Here is a 17,212-nt window from a genome sequence, read left to right as displayed (position 1 = left end):
TATAGAGGCACAGACAATAAATCAATAAACCATATGGGATGACCCCAAGAAAGCGATTCACCCCAGAGTGTGGTTCAGCTGAAGCATTGCAGTTATGAAGGTACACAAATTCTTTAACATTGTGCAGGTCTGACCTTATGTCAAAGAAAGTTTTGCTACAAATATAAGACGACTTATTATGACTTTCCACATTTTTTGTCATATGTTACAGTTACAGTAGTACAGACGTGGACAAAATTGTTGGCACCCTTTGGTCAATGAAAGAAAAACTCACAATGGTCACAGAAATAACTTTAATCTGACAAAGGTAATAATAAATAAAAATTCTATAAATCTTAACCAGTGAAAGTCAGACAACGCTTTTCAACCATGCTTCAACTGAATTATTTAAAAAATAAATGCATGAAACAGGCCTGGACAAAAATGATGGTACCCACAACTTTTATATATTTTGTTGCACAACCTTTTGAGGCAATCACTGCAATCAAACGACTCCTGTAACTGTCAATGAGACTTCTGCACCTCTCAGCAGGTATTTTGGCCCACTCCTCATGAGCAAACTGCCGCAGTTGTTTCCGGTTTGAAGGGCGCCTTTTTCAGACTGCATGTTTCAGCTCCTTCCAAAGATGCTCAATAGGATTGAGGTCAGGGATCATAGAAGGTCATTTTAAAATAGTCCAATGTTTTCCTCTTAGCCATTCTTGGGTGTTTTTAGCTGTGTGTTTTGGGTCATTGTCCTGTTGTAAGACCCATGACCTGCAACTGAGACCTATCTTTCTGACACTGGCCAGCACATTTCTCTCTAGAATCCTTTGATAGTCTTGAGATTTCATTGTACCCTGCACAGATTCAAGACACCCTGTGCCAGATGCAGCAAAGCAGCCCCAGAACATAACCGAGCCTCCCCCATGTTTCACAGTTGGGACAGTGTTCTTTTCTTGATATGCTTCATTTTTCTGTCTGTGAAGATAGAGCTGATGTGCCTCGGCAAAAAGTTCAATCTTTGTCTCATCTGTCCACAGGACATTCTCCCAGAAGCTTTGTGGTTTGTCAACATGTAGTTTGGCATATTCCAGTCTGGCTTTTTTATGATTTGTTTTCAACAATGGTGTCCTCCTTGGTCGTCTCCAGATGGTGCGATCTGACACTGATGTTCCTTGAGCATGAAGTTCAGCTTGGATCTCTTTAGAAGTCTTTCTGGGCTCTTTTGTTACCATTCGGATTATTCGTCTCTTTGATCTGTCATCAATTTTCCTCCTGCGTCCAGGGAGGTTGGCTACAGTCCCATGGATCTTAAATTTCTGAATGACATGTGCAACTGTAGTCACAGGAACATCTAGCTGCTTGGAGATGGCCTTATAGCCTTTACCTTTAACATGCTTGTCTATGATTTTCTTTCTAATCACCCGAGACAACTCTTTCCTTTGCTTCCTCTGGTCCATGTTGAGTGTGGTACACACCATGTCACCAAACAACACAGTGACTACCTGGAGTCCTATATACTGTGTATATAGTATATATACCTGTGATGCTGATTACTGGACACACCTTGGATTGACATGTCGCTTTGGTCACATTATTTTCATTCTTTTCTAGGGGTATCATCATTTTTGTCCAGGCCTGTTTCATACATTTATTTTTTAAATATTTCAGATGAAGCATGGTTGAAAAGCAATGTCTGACTTTCACAGGTTAAGATTTATAGAATTTTTATTTATTATTACTTTTGTCAGATTAAAGTTATTTCTGTGACCATTGTGAGTTTTTCTTTCATTGACCGAAGGGTACCAACAATTTTGTCCACGTCTGTAGATGCTTACATTAAACATACCCAAAGTTTCTAAAAGGTTGCTGAGCATACGGTGCTCTGAATGCTCCATATCAGGCGTTTTTCTTTCTTTTCTTTCTACTACTGGCTAAAAACATCTTTAATATGGTCATTTGAGTAATGGCTGTGAGGACAAACCTGCTTTTTTTATTTGGACGAGCCAATCAGAAGGAAGAAGACTTAAAGGGAGGGAGCTAAAACAGCTTCTGTCAGACTCAGGATGGTGTGAAGAGCTGCACTAAGGCTCAGTATAAGATAAAGATTTTTTTTCTTTTAACTGTGAAAAAAAAATACTGAGCTGGACATGAGCATAGGTTTCCAGTAACTTTTTACATTGCCAATATCTTTTATTGTAAGCGATTCTAATTGAGTTTTGTTAGCTCGAAGATCTACTTCAGACATGACTGAAGATTTACCTCTTCTTGGATAAAAAACAAATACCCAAAGTAAATGACTGGGCTGGAGAGCTGTTAAATGCCACCAACACCTCCTCCTTTATCCAAAAATCCTACAGCGATCACCTCCCGGTGTTTCGACTCCCAGTTATCTTTTGGTCCAGGACCAGCTGTGAGCTCATAAACCCTGTTCAAAGTATGAATTTCAGGGTGTTAAACTCTGAACCACAGCTGCCACCAGTGTTAAATCAAAAATAATAATAATACTGATATCATGTTAATCATACACAAGTAGTAATACCATAAATTAGTATGTTGGTGCTCTTTTTGCCATGTTATTGTTCCAGACTCTCTGTCCACCTGCCTGAACACATACCCTGATTTGCTATAAAACATATAATAGGCACAGTCAAAGATAAATGCAGTTATGGAGTCTTCTGAGTCATAGAACCATGAAAGTCTATCATTGTGAACCTTTGTTGTTGTGCAGGCTGAATGTCAAACATGCAAGAGTAGTTTTTTTATGACAGCTGAAGTTGATCATTACATCAGGTCCTTCAGACTTTTTAGCTGTGCATACATAAAATCTATGAATTCTTTCACATGACTCGTGTTCACAAGACTGCATGCAGCATTCGCTCTACCTGACACTGCATGGCCTGCAATAAGTGGCTATGTGGAATTTTCATCTCTCCCCAGTTCTGTCCTCAGGTAAGGTTTTCAGTCTTTTGTAGGCTGTAATCATCAGTTTTGCCTGATACTATTTAAATATCAGTTTACATAGTATTTTAAATGTTTATTCATTCGGTGCCATGTAGGTTTTAACTACTCTTTTCTTTGATACCTCATATGAAATTTGAGCTCCTTCATGTATTGCTACTACAGACACCTGGGTATTTACAGTATGTGCTTAGTTGATGTCAGCTGATACAAATGCAGCAGTTTAAACTAGAAACCAGTTTACTGTTAACCTTGCAATGTAGAGCACTAGAGGATGAGCACGTGAATAGGACCAGTGATTGAATGTACTTCATTAAAGTGGATTATTAATGTACTCTTACTTTATTCAAGTATTTCTATGTTTTCCTGTTTTCTGCTACTGCAGTTAGTACTTCTGCTTATACCCCACTGCATTATGGGTATAGATATTGTTCTTTGGACTCCATACCACTTATTTTAAAGCTTTAGTTGGTTATTCTTGTTGTGACAGATCTATTTTACAGTCATGTGAAAAAGAAAGTTTTAAGTGCACCCAATGATTTGATAACTTGTAGAACCAGTTTTATCAGCAATAACATGAAGTAACCGTTTTCTGTATTTGTTTATCAGGCTGTCGCACTGCAGGAGTTTTGGTCCACGGTTCTTTACAACATTGCTTTTGTTCATTGATGTTTGCAGACATACAATAATGCACAGCACTCTTAAGGTGGCACCACAGCGTTTCAGGGGTGCTGAGGTCTGAACTGGAATAACTGGGTCATTGGAGCACATTGATTATTTTGTTTTTCAGCCCTTCTGTTGTAGATTTGCTGCTGTGTTTGAGATCATTGCCTTCTTGCACGAACCGATTTTGGCTGAGCTTAAACTTGAAAACTACCCTGTGAAAACTTTTCTTTGTTCATGTGACTGTATGATCCTGCATTCTTATACTGTAGATTAAGCTATGCAGCAGTATGAAAGCATTTAAAACTACCTGCTTCTGCAATTAATGAATGAAAGTTCATGTATATTACAAAAGTATAACGTCCTTTTACTTTGTATATTGTGAGATCCTCACAAGAAAAGCAAAAGAGGCCGAGTTGGAGGTGGCAGAGTTAAAAATTTTAACATTTTCATTTCATTCTGACTGATCAGAAAGGATAAGATTAGAAATGAGGACATCAGAAGGACAGCTCAGCCTGAGCGGTTTGGAGACAAAGTTAGAGAGGCAAGGCTGAGATGGTTTGGATGTGCAGATAAGGAACAGTGGATATTTTGGACAAAGGAACATGGAGGTGCCAGGCAGCAGGAAAAGGGAAGAACCTAGAAGAGATTAATGGATGTTGGGAAGGAGGGCAGAGGGTTGGTGTGATGATCTGCTAAGGTGACCCCCCCAAAAGAGCAGCAAAAAAGAAGATATTGATGGAAAAAACTTTGTGTTGTTAATTAAGTAGGATTATAACAGTTACTTCAGCAAAGAGTCAAAAATTCTTTGTATCTTCGCAAAACAAAGAACAATGTTTAAACACTTTGCACCACTTTTCTTCTCTTCCTTTGTCTTTGGCCAGCGGTGGACTAGTTTTGCACTGGCACCTTGTTGGCCAACAGCACCTGAGGCAGCCATTGTTAACATGGACCCCACCCAAACCTGAACTTGTTAACATCCAGTTAAAAGGGAGTTTTTCCTTCCCACTGTTCCCAGGTGCTTGCTCATAGGGGATATGACTGTTGGGATTTTCTCTGTATTATTATAGGGTCTTTACCCTACAATATAAAGCCCCATTGTTGTGATTTGGCGCTATTTAATTAAAACTGAATTGAATTAGGGACATCTCTAGGGGAAAACCAGCTTGTGCACCCTTGTGGCAGGGTTAGTGTAAAACGTTTTCTACACTTTTGATTTCAGATAAAATATTTAATGCTTTTTACTTCTGTTTCAAGCGCTAGAGTTCTAAAGACTACAACTCCCACTTCCGCTTAGCCGTCATATGACGACTGTGTGTTTTGTCATGTGACCCTGGCGCTGCTATGTCAGTCCTCCGTTTCCCTTTTTCGCAGTGTCACAGGCAGCAAACCGAAAATAGTCAGTTTCTGTCCGAAACGGTCCAACACACCTTAGACCCGTCCTGTAGCTGGTTAGAAATCACACTCCGGTTCGTGCGTGTCGCACTTTACTCGTGTGTTTGGCTGTGTGCAACTCCTACATGTCAGAGTGGTAGACTCACAGCCCTGCGGCTTACCGGCAGGCCTCGCTGTTCACCGACTGAGCATCAGTCCTCACGCCGCCGTTGGGTGGGTCCGACTCGGCCAAAGAGACAGCATGGTCCCGGTGCATCGCTAGCCTCTTGTGATTAAAGGCGACAGCAAGGGATGAATGGTATCAGTGGGGAAGTGTTTAGCTCGGATGCTACTGCAGTCTGTTTATAAGGATGAACGGTAAGATTAGCTGTTTCACTGCTTTCTGTTTCTTACCCATAAAATCACAACCTGTCAAATCACGCCTGCAGGAGATTGCTCAGAAACTTGGTGAGACTTTCTAAGTTTCATTTGGGGGCCTTTTAGCAGGTTTCCATAATGTTTGATAATGTTCGACACATGGTTTTCCCCCCTTTTTGCTAGCTTTGTTGAAACGATAGGTCGAGATCAAGAATGCTACAGGAAAATGAAGCAGTTCTGCACAATTTAAGTGGGATTTCTCAGGAATAAAAGTCTTAAAAGTGTCTTCTTTTTGCAAATGTTTCCAGTGTGTAAACAACTGGAAACCCCATAATGCATAGGCCAACTGTGACTCAAAGCTGGAAAACACCTAATAGTTTTTATATGAGGGAAGTATGCTTGAAGTCTCTGGAAAGCCTTGAAGCTTACGGTAAGAGGTGTGTGTTTAACAAGCTCCTGGCCTAAATTCACAGGTAAACAAGCTGGTGGATGAAAGTAGCTTCAGTCCCTTTGCAAACTCACAGGTGCTCCAGAGGAAACACATGACTGGGTTGGCTGCTCTTCTATGACTTGAAACCTTTGAGACAACAAGCATCATCATTGCCATTATGAATATGCTGTCTGGGCTGCAGGGTTAATGATTACTAATGTTGATTCGTCTGCTCTTTTTTTCTGGATAATTCACTCGCCCATAAAATGTTAATATAAAACATTGTTCCAGAGTGCTTCTAGAGGTTAAAGAATCCTCACAGTACCCTGTAATATTATGTCCATAGGCGCGTCCTGTCGCAGTTGGAGCTCAGCAGTCCTTAAACGCAGAACTTCAAAGTCAGTTTTGTTTATTTATGTTGATTGCCAGCAGCCATTACTTGCCACACAACTTCATTTCCTCCTTCATTGTCATGAATAATGAATGGAGTAACAATAAATGATGGGAAATTTAATCTGTGGCACCGTCATTTTCCTCATTCCTCTTGTTTTTGTCTGTGTTACCCTCCGCAGGCACCCAGCAGACTGATACGAAGAGGCAGAACCTCCTGGAGAGGCTGCTGGATGCTGTGAAGCAGGTGAGTTACCGGTTATCTGGACGTTCTTTAAGCTGGAGACGACAAATTATCATCAGTGCTGCAGTCCACATAGACTGAGTGAGGTTTAATAATTTTAAGCCTCTGCTTTTATGGTCAGGAAATCAGCTCACATTAAATGTGTGACTAGTTTGAGTGATCTTTTCTTTGGAACATGCTTTTTTTAAAATTCCTGGTCAACATTTTTGCGGTGACTGAATTTGTTACAGTTCCTTCTATCTCCCTTTCTATAAACACAATGGAGGAAGTAAAACCGAGCTCTGTTGACGGCCTCTGTAACCCAATATTCTGTTGAAAAAAGTTACAAACATGGGTAGGGTCCTACCTAAAAGAACACAATGACCATGAATACAAACCCCATTCCAAAAAAAGCTGCGGTTGTTTGTAAAATATGAATAAAGATAGTGAAACCTAGGATTTTTAATTGAAAGTAGTTGAAAAATATGAATAAATATATACACGTTTTGCATTAAATGCCAGGAATCAGTTTCAAAAAGCTGGCACAGGAGCAATAAAAGACTGAAAAACTCTCACAAATGTGCATTAACTCATTAACTTTTGACTGCAAGTGGCTCTATTTTTGTTCTGTTTTTACTCTAGTGTGACTAAAACGATCTGTGTCTTTCATAAGTGAAGATGCAGGAGGCTTCTCCACCCTGTTCATAGTTACTCATTACTTTATTTGGTGCCACATATGGTGCCGTCCGGGCGATGTCTTTGTCAGAGAAGGCCGTACCTGTTTGACTGAGACGGTGCCAGATCACGTCCTCCATGTCTCATAACAGCAGGGCTGCACAATCTGGTTGCATTTAAAACACGTCCTGAACTGTTTAGCAGCTGAAATCCCACATTAAGCAAATATATGGAAATGAAATATACTGTTTCACTGTCTACACAGCAGCTGCTGGTCTCAGTTCTGAAATGGGTGCAGAGTGTCTTTCGATTTTTATCTATACCTTACAGAGTGTTTCAACTTATTTTGACACGGGATACTTTTTAACGTCCGAGGAGAAAAAACCCCCTTAACTCTTATCCTACTGGATCGGGTTTGGCGTGATGCTTTGAGGGAAGATGAAACTGCATGCACCGTATCGGAGCTGGGCTGGACTCTCACACTGTGTCAAATGCAAATATCAAAACTGAGACCAGTGCTGCCAGTCAGACAAGCTTCCTTCTCAGGTTTGCAGCACCAGCCAAGCCCCTACAGTTAATTCATGAAGGTCAGATCAGAAACAGTTTGACCTTTAAATCATTTTCTGTAATTCTTTTATTTTGTCTGTAATCTTGTAACCACAGGCCAGGAGATGTAGCACAGATACCCTCCGTAGTGTCCGTAGAGGACTAAAGCAGGACACGATCTGCAATTTAAGGCTTTGAAAGGTGCTGTTAGACTTTTTGAACCTAGCAGACATGCATGAAGGAAAGAAAAAAGCAATTTCCTCATATCTTCCCAGTGCCAAATCCGCTTTGGAGGAAGAAAGGAGATCGCCACAGACTCAGACAGCAGGTAAGAGGAGCTGCCTGTTACCCAGAAATTCTTTTGCTTTATCACTGTGATTATTTATCATTCTAAATGGTGCTTTGTTTTACGTGTGGAGCTCCAGGTCATCGATGATGTAGTGCTTTAGGCTCCAGTACGTGCTCGCGCTACCTCCAGCCTTTTCAGTACAGCGATGTGGCAGTATGCCCAGCTTTGACGGTTACTTTCTAAACAACAAAATTGTTTTTTTTAGATGGAAAATAATAGTTTTTTTTGTTTTTTGTTCAGTCTGAGAGCTTTAGCAGACTTTCCATCATATCGGAGCAGTGAGAAAGTTCTCCTTTATGATGTTAATGGTGGCTATGTAAGAAAAATGATGTACCAACTTTGTTTCATTAGAGCTTCACGCTGAGAGAGAATACTATTGATTCATGTTCTGTGCTGCTCAGATCTCATTTTCAGCTCTGAGTACCAATTTTTAAGATTCAATATTATGTCCGCCTTTTAGATGAAGAGCATTTATAAAAGACTGGTTAGTGGCACTAATGCACCTGTTTCATCACGAAAGCTGTTTTTCAAACTGCGTGCTAGTAGTAGGATGAATGACCTGTCTCCTCTGTAGGTCAGAGGATGCTGTAGCCACGACTTCCAAAAGGAATTCGTTTTTACTGTATGGTCCACAGTATAGTTTCCACCTCTCCTCAGTCCATCTTAAAGTTGGCGACCAGTACCGTGACACATGGTATACCCAGCAGAAAAGGACACCCCTCCCTGCCATCACATCATAATAGTAGAGCTGGAAAAAGTGTGTGGCGGTGAGCAGCTGGCTGCAGCACAGACGGCCCTTTAAATGTAAAACTGTGATGTTACCATGCCCCTGCTCGAAGGTGCCTTCTAACTGTAAAAAGTGAGATCCCTGCTGCTGCCAGCCAGGTAGATGGCCTCCACAATCCAGCGAGAGGGCCTCTGCTTACAGAGAACTTTGCCTCTGGCAGAACTAACAAAATAGAAAAACACAGTCGGAGTGCATTCAGTATAGGTGCGTAGCGCAAACATAGGACACAAGGGAATGTCGCTTCCTCTCATTCTTGGATACTAAAGCTCAGAAAGCTCAGGACCCAAAAGGGCGGAGAGTTGAAGCTGCAGGGATAACCTTAGGTAAAGCTGCCACATTAGGGTCTTGGAGAGCTCAGTAGAAAAGGGATACACAAACAGAGCATGGAGGTCATCCAGAGAAGGCGTGTGAGAGCTACTGCAATCTTGTATGAAAGAAATCTTATATCTATGGTAGATTTATGAGATTCAAATGTGAGGCTAAATCCCATAAAGTGAAGCTGGGTTTAACCTCAGGCCTTTCAGACTATCTACATTAGGAGAATATCTCATTCGATATGTGAAGCACTCAGTTAATTGAACATTAACATGGATTAGTTGTAGTTTCATCTGAATGTACAGCCAAAGCAACATTTTCAGTGCAGCATAAAAAGCACAGCAGGGTGACAGGGCTGTTCTGTCTAGTGGGTGACACCCCCACCCGCTTATCTTCATGTTATCCTAACCTGTGTTTGTCTCTGCAGGGTGATCTGTCTGTGCGCACAGTTTGAAGCGGTGCTGCAGCACGGTCTGAGGAAGAGCAGAGGTCTGGCCCTCACAGCTGCCGCTCTCAAACAGGCCGCAGGCTTCAGCAGCAAGACTGAAACAGGTACGCCAGGTTCCCGTACGGCTGTGAAATTGTGGGTTTAAAGTTGAAAAGCGGAGCAGAAACTTCACTTTAGCCCTCTGTGACCTTGGATAAGCAGACTTGCGAAAAGTCTGGGCGGCTCCTGTAGATTTGTATCCTTAAAAACTACAACCACACAGTTTATTCTGTGGAATATTAAGACAGTGTTGCTGTTGAGGACAAATGCGTGACTTCTGTCATGTATATCTATTAGCATATGCAATGCTTTTCTGTATTTCACAGGCAGTTAGAAGACAGGTTTGTGCCTGAACCTGAGGATTTGGAGCTTACTAATGAAGCCAGGGCCTCTGACAGTGCTAGAAATACAATAGTTTTAATTTTCTCTGAGGTCACATGGTGATTGTATGCAAACCAGCAGCATAACGCTCATCCCTATTAATTACCACACCTCAGAAAACACAACAAAACAGACCTGCATATACTTTTTAAAAATTTCTTTTATATTCCAGTTCTTGTGCCATAGATAAGAATAAAACAGTTTGAGTTCTGAGAGAACAAAGGATGGAGACGGTCGGGATGGAGCTGTGTGAGCGGTGTGTGAGGGGTCCCCTCTTCTGTTAATGAGAGGGGGCATGTGCTGAGAGAGTCCTGGAGTTTCTTTTGCAGCTTCTTTTCTGACCTTTTGAACTCTTATTTAACTCCAGAGCAGTTGTTTTTTACAAGTGAGGTGGAGATTATTCTTCCTCTTTCCTTTTGTCCCCCTCGCTAGAGTTGACTTTCTGGTTCTACGTGAAGGAGCACCTGAACCGCCACGAGCTCCAGCGGTTTTACTCCCTGCGCCAGATCTCCTCAGAGCTCGGCCGAGGTCGTGCCTGGCTGCGCTGCGCCCTCAATGAGCACTCGCTGGAGCGCTACCTGCACACGCTGCTGGCTGACCGCCCCCGTCTCGGGTTAGTGACAAGCCCCCTCGTCAGTTATGCGCCGCACACATTTTCTCGGCTAGGTGGGATTTTTTCTTTCTTTTTCGCTTGTTTATAGATCTTTTGTGTTTTCTAGATCTTACTATGAAGACTGGGCTTTTGTGCTCGATGAAGAGAGAGCTAGTATGCTTCCCACCATGGCTGCAGGTGAGCTTGTGTTTTGGCATTAAATTATTGGTGGTAAACACACTAAACAGTTTGCTAACACAGCAGGAGAATATAGGGTTCAAGAGGGTTATAGACTTACAGCACTGTGCAAAAGTCTTGATTCACCCAGGAATTTCTTGTAATCAGACTTTTGATCAGCCATACGACATCATTTCACAAGCATCTGATTGGTAACAGCTTCATTTTTCAGCATGAACATGATCTCAAACACACCTCCAGTACATATAAAGCATACCCGAATAGAAAAACACATAACAGGACCCTATCAGTCATGGATTGGCCTCCCCAGAGCCCGGACCTAAACATCTCTTGACAGAGAACAGAACAAAAGGTAGCCAACATCCAAAGAAGAGCTTTGAATGTCCTTTAAGAAGCCTGGAGAACTATTCCAGAAGACCAATAAGCTGTACTGTTCTGCTCAGCATTAGTTTGCTCTATTTATAAGTTTATTGGTTCGGCGCTCCACAGTAGTCCCAGTTTCTCATTTCCTTGGGAAGATTAGACTCATGAGGACTTCAGAGAGTTCAGACTGTGCTCAACAAAAAAGGTGATCATACCAAGTTTTCATTTTCAGGCTCATGATAAATGTAAAAATGAATTTTTCTAGCAAAATATAAAGAAATGAGGAGTGGTGCAAGACTTTTGCACAGTGCTGTATGAGTTGGTTATAAGTTAAGCTTAAGCAACATAAGTTGAAGCAAATTTAACTTTAAGCTGGATGTAGCCACTCTGACATCAGACGGTGGCCTCTATACTGCCACCTGAATATTAGCATTTTGGCTAAAGCTATTTAGTTGCAGACAGAAGGCTCTAGGTAGCTAGAGCTGCGTACATTTCACCACAGCTTAAAACAAAGCACCAACTTGCTGGATGGCCTGTTGGTGTAATTAGCCACACAGCAGGGTATGTCTTATTAACAAGGTTAAAAAGGTCAGCTCAGCGACTCAGATAATGCCTAACAGGCAGCCAGGGAGCTACGGATGTCCATGTCAGCTCCCACCCGCCATTCAAATTGTTGGAGACTCTATAAAACTCTAGGACGTGCAGTTTGCTGCACCTCCACACTGGCTTCGTTTTTCAGCTTCAGCCTGAGGTTCCCTTTTAAAATGCGGTCCTTTTGTTGGGCTATATTTCTTGCCCCATTATTAGAATTTACATATTGCAAGATTTAAATCCAGCCAACTTATGGCTGCATTTTTAGTCTTTAAATGTTATGTTCTCATGTATTACCAACCACACTCAGTCTCTCTGAAATGGCTTCACACAAACAGAGCCGCTGTAAAACACAGGAAACTGACTGACTTTGCACTTTACTTGTTAAGCATGAGTGGGTTTTTGCTGACAGTTTAAGCTCCGACCCCATTTATGTTAATGGGCGCACTGGTGCTGTTGAACTATTGATGAGCACAACTCGGATGAAAACAAACCATAAAATTATTTAGAATGTAAACCACTGATCTTGTGCCAGAGCGTTTCTCCTCTCTTCTTCTTCTTCTTTTTTACATCTCGGGCAGATTTGTTGTGTGCACCCAGAAATACTTAGCAAGCACAAAGAAAGTTCAAAAGCTTCATGTGCTCTAGCGGGCCTAAATTACATTTCACCTCCTTCTCTCTCCGTCTGCTGTGCTCAGGTTTGAACTCCATTCTGTTTGCCATCAACATTGACAACAGCGACCTGAACGGCGCCGTAACACGCGGAGGGTCCTCAGTGTCGCACCTCCTCAAGGAGTCCACGCAGGGCATCGGCAGCCTGTGGAAAGAGTCCACTCAGGGGGTTAGCAGCCTGCTGCGAGAGATCGGCACAGCCACAGCTGTGGTGCCTGGCTTCACCCCCAAAGTGGACGGGGCCTCCGACCCACTCCCCGTGGTGCCACGCAGCACCTCTGCTGGTAGGGCAACAGCAGTGTTTGACTTGCTTTATGCAAGAAATTGATGATTTTTTTTCAGTTTTGCTCTTGATTGATCCAAAATGGCGCTGTAAACGCTTTCTGTTTATTTGCTTTGTTTTAGTATTGCAATATTGCAGTATATGTGTTTTTCTAAGTGTCACAAAACCAGCAAAAAGCAACATATGGCTCAGTTTGTGCTTCCATAATGGATGCTTAAACAAGGATGCAGCTCGAGGCATCTGCAGCAGAGAAGAATCCCACCGTGAAGTCTGACCTCATTTAGAAGTCTGTCCCGTCGGGGGGAAACTCACACCATTTTCTCTCCATATGTTCTCCTCAACGGGACTAAAGCGCCTTTAGACTTTTAGCTGTGCGCTGCTGAAACTTTCTGCTGAAATGAATGTAAATGAAATTCTAAGCTGCTGCGCCGGCTCCTCTGAGTGGGAAAGCCTATTCAGATTATTCACCGCTAGAAGACTTGCTAATGCACAGCCAGCCTCTTTGGCTCTGAGAGGAAGGAGACAGACTTTCTTTTATTGTCATTCATCTGTTTCTCACAAAAGCCTTAGAAATGATGATAATTGCTTAACAGTCATCATGAGTCTAGCTTATCAGCTACTTTCCAAACGAGGAGGAAAAACCAAAGCCAGTGTTGGTCTCGAGGATGAAGACACGGCGCCAGGAAATTCACCACATTTGTCAGCAGAGGCAGAATCGGCAGATAATACACATAATTGTTTTTTTTTCTCATTATGCACAGTTGAGGATGGATAGAAGTGCACATGTTCTGTAATTTGCAAACAGGACTGCTCCCAATTCTGTTGCCAGTCCTCTCCCTCCCTCCTCTCAGTACAATTTTTGAGTTTTGCATTGCACAAATACCAGTTAAAAGCACTTAAACTAAACTGTAAATAGTTCTTTCACCTTACACTTAAATCATGAATGCAAAATCTGCATTCAGCCAAAGCAGCTGGTAATCGCAGTGTGCTATGTCGATAACATAGACTGTATATAAAAGAGAGATGTATTTTGGGTCTCTTTTTAATGACTAGCAGGGCGCGAGCGCTCCGGTTGCAAAGAGATGTCCAGTTATATAGAGGTCTATGAGAAAAGCCGATTTCTCATTCAGTTTATAACGTCGGTAAACATTTTTGGTCTCGGTCAATTGTTTCAACCATTATTGAATAGGTGGTGATCTTAAATTTTTCATGCAGTCTTCCACCTCTGGCCAAAATACTCAGTTTGAGGCTTCAAATGGGACTTCACTGATCAGTGAGCGACATCACAGTAGCTACAGCTTGTAATCCATAGATGTTTTAGTGCTGATTTTTTAGCTTTTACTGGAAAAATCTACTGAATAACCACAAAGGGCTTTGCTTTCTCTATATAAGATGAATAAAATGACTGTTATGTGTCCCGTGTCTCAGTTATTACACATGGTAAAAATGTCAGTATGCAGGTTATCTAAGTCTAAGTTAGTGTTTTAGTCTTTTAAACATTACAGCTGTTTGTAAGATGAAAGTATACACCTTAAAAATGTGTAAGTTTTTGTTCACTCCTTTGTTAAAAAATCTTTTTCCACCCAGACTCAGGGCTGAGGAAGGAGCGGCGGAAGAAAAAAAAGATCACCAACATCATTTCCTTTGATGATGATCTGGATGGAGGAGCTGAGGATGAGGAGGACGGGGAAGACGACTCCCAGAAGATTGGAGGGATGAGGAAGAGTCACACCGCTCCTGCTCAGAGCAGTGTGGAGGAAGGGATAGACCCTTTAGAGCCGGTCTTCTCTGAGTCGCTTGCCCAGAATGGCGTGTCTGAGCCGGGCATAGTCAGCTGGGTGGGGTCCCCGCATCCCTGCCGCACACCTCCCATAACGGCGCCTCCGCTGCCTGACAGCAAGAGTGTAGACAACGAGGAGGAAGAGGAGGAGATATATAAGCCTAGAGCACAAACCCAAGAGGAAGAGAGGATACCGAGTGATCAGTGAGTGAAAAGAACCGAAGTAGACTAGTAGTGGTTGTACTTTAGACTTTGGTGCTCACAGCAGAAAAAATATATTTGAGAAATTCAGCAAAAAGCAGCGTGTGAGCAGTTTGAATGCAGGAGCTTTTTTCCTTCTGCGTGCAGCTCGCTAACATTACATTTGAGCTGAAGGACTGTTGACTGTCACACTGTCATGAGCATAAGCCTTTCGTCACAGCTAGATGCATGGCTGCTCCTGCACGGTGATCCGGCTGGGGGGTGTTTAGTTTTGGTAGAAAATAAAAATAGTTCGGGTCATGATCATGACTTCTGGAAAGAGACGTTGGTGCCCTTTTTCTCTAATTGTTTTCTACAAAACTGAGCATCTTACACATGAACAGTCTAGTCTGCAGACCAGAAGAAAATTACTTCAGTTAGATTGCCTTTTTATACTTTTAGCGCTCAGTTTTAAATGTATGTATAAAATGTATGCTTGTGTAATACCACAAAAAGATACAGAATTTATTTATACCAAAGGTTTTCAAACTGTGAGCCGCGCTTTCCCAGGGTGGCGGAAACATACATGAACAGCAGAAAGTTCTAATTTGTAGATTTCAAATAGATACACATTCCCCAGACACTTTATTAGGTACACCTTACTAGTCCTGAGCTGGATCCCCTTTTTCAACTTGAACTGTCTTAAATTTTCATGGCAGAGATTCAGCAAGGTGCTGGAAATATTCCTCAGAGATTTTGGTCCATATTGACATGACAACATCACACTGTCGGCTGCACATGTGGAGTACAGTGAGCTCACTGTCATGTTCAGCTAATGGGTTTGAGATGATTGAGGTGGTGCATTATCCTGCTAGAATTAGCCATCAGAAGAAGGTACACTGTGGTCGAACAGAGATGGACATGGTCAGAAACAATCCTCGGGTAGAGAGCGTCATCTAAACAATGCTCTGTTTTACTAAAGGGCTCAAAGTGTGACAAGAAAATATCCCTGATAAATTATAGCAGCACCATCAGCCGTCTGAACCCTTGATACCCCCTGGTTTTATGTCAAATTCTGACTCTACCATGCAAACATTGGGCAGTTAATCGAGACTCAACAGACCAGGCAACTTTTTCCAGTCTCATTTTGTCCAGTTTTGGCAAGCCTGTGTTAATTGTAGCCTCAGTTTCCTGTTTTTAACTGACAGTAGTGGCAGCTGGTGTAGTTATTGCTGCTTTTGTAGAATGGTTACTGTTGTAGAGAAATGCCACTGGATGATTATCTTCTCTTTTTTTTGGACCGTTCTCTGTAGATTCTAGAGGTGGTTGTGTGGGAAAGTCAGATCAGCAGTCTCTGAATTAGTCAGACGATCATTTGGCACCAACAACCCTGCCACATTCAAAGTCCCTTAAATTATCTTTCTGCCCCAGGAAAAGCTTGGTTTAATATCAGCCGCTCATGTCTGTATGCTTACATGCACTTGGTTTATGCTGTGTGATTGGCTGATTATTAATATTATGCTGTGTTAACAGGTGTGTCTGTTACAGGTGTGTCAGACTTTGAACACGCCACAATAAACTGACCTGTGGGTCAATTTATTCACTGGTTGCTCAAGCAGCAAACTGACCGAGAGTGTGCTGTTTTAGGGTGGTGGTGGGCAGCCTGTCCAGCGTGTCCACGTGGAGCCCTCTACAAGTCATGGTTGGACACAGCAGCTCAGACATCCTCATTCCTGTGAACCCTGCCGACCCTCAGTCAGGTACTGCAGCAGCTGATACTGGCTCACGTCACAGTGGAAATGCACATTTCACACAGATAGCCAAAGATTGATTGTAGTTCTGTGGGAACTCATTAAATTTCTTGTCCCAAAATGATATCACAAGGATCAATCAGGAGTACACAATTTTATGCAATCTAGGCAAACATAGCATTCACACATCAGTGCCTCTGGCACTTTGATGGGGGACCTGAAAGGCCATAAAGGGACATGTTCCCTGTTTCTCTTGCGGTAGGCATGCACTGTTTTTACTGCTGATCAAAGCGGCTTATGGCTTCTGTGAAGGATTTATTTCATCGAATGAAACGCAGAGACTGTCTCTTTTGGCTTCCAGCTTTACTTTCACTTTGTTTCAGTGAGCTCTGTGGAAGACACGGCCGCATTTCCTGTTCAGTGTGAGTCGGCAGGATCAGTGGGAAACTGCGAGAGCAGCAGCAGATCTCAGCTCACGTTCAAGTAAGCTGTCGTTTCAGGCAGAAGTGCTGTGAAACGTTCTTCACTTCCAGGCCTCCTCGATGTGACGTTGTGCTGCAGCTTAATGTGCAAAATAAAATAAGAAGCAATTCCAAGATTATCTGATTCCTCTTTCGAATTCTTTCAGTATGGAGTCCAGTCCAACAACGCAGCCTGCTCCGCTCTCCAGCTCGCTGTCAACATCTGCATTGCCCGAGTCCATGACAGTGGGTGAGTGTGCCTTCTTTATCCGGCTGTCTGTCTCTTACTATTTCTCGCCTCCTCTCTGTTCTTAATGTTCCCAAACCTGTTCTGTGATATGAATCATTGCGGTGTTTGACGCATGTGATTCACGACAGCTGAGCAGCATATTTTATTCAG

General features: G+C 42.4%; 1 protein-coding gene across 1 annotated transcript in view; it reads left to right on the top strand.

The window, feature by feature from the left end:
* The first annotated feature begins 4,925 nt into the window (after positions 1 to 4,925).
* snx29 (sorting nexin 29) overlaps positions 4,926 to 17,212 on the top strand; it is a 137,658-nt gene continuing 125,371 nt past the window's right edge. Inside the window, exons 1-11 of the mRNA XM_019362793.2 lie at positions 4,926 to 5,358; positions 6,361 to 6,425; positions 7,898 to 7,950; positions 9,501 to 9,625; positions 10,374 to 10,554; positions 10,661 to 10,731; positions 12,384 to 12,641; positions 14,228 to 14,624; positions 16,248 to 16,360; positions 16,735 to 16,834; positions 16,980 to 17,062. Of these exons, the coding sequence (XP_019218338.1) occupies positions 5,352 to 5,358; positions 6,361 to 6,425; positions 7,898 to 7,950; positions 9,501 to 9,625; positions 10,374 to 10,554; positions 10,661 to 10,731; positions 12,384 to 12,641; positions 14,228 to 14,624; positions 16,248 to 16,360; positions 16,735 to 16,834; positions 16,980 to 17,062 (1,453 nt within the window). The 5' untranslated portion in view covers positions 4,926 to 5,351. The remainder of the gene's footprint in view (positions 5,359 to 6,360; positions 6,426 to 7,897; positions 7,951 to 9,500; positions 9,626 to 10,373; positions 10,555 to 10,660; positions 10,732 to 12,383; positions 12,642 to 14,227; positions 14,625 to 16,247; positions 16,361 to 16,734; positions 16,835 to 16,979; positions 17,063 to 17,212) is intronic.

The sequence above is a fragment of the Oreochromis niloticus genome, linkage group LG8 (genome assembly GCF_001858045.2).
Source record: "Oreochromis niloticus isolate F11D_XX linkage group LG8, O_niloticus_UMD_NMBU, whole genome shotgun sequence".
In the NCBI taxonomy this organism is placed as follows: Eukaryota; Metazoa; Chordata; class Actinopteri; order Cichliformes; family Cichlidae; genus Oreochromis; species Oreochromis niloticus.
Note: the sequence above shows the minus strand (reverse complement) of the source record. Positions and strands in the feature narration are given on the sequence as shown.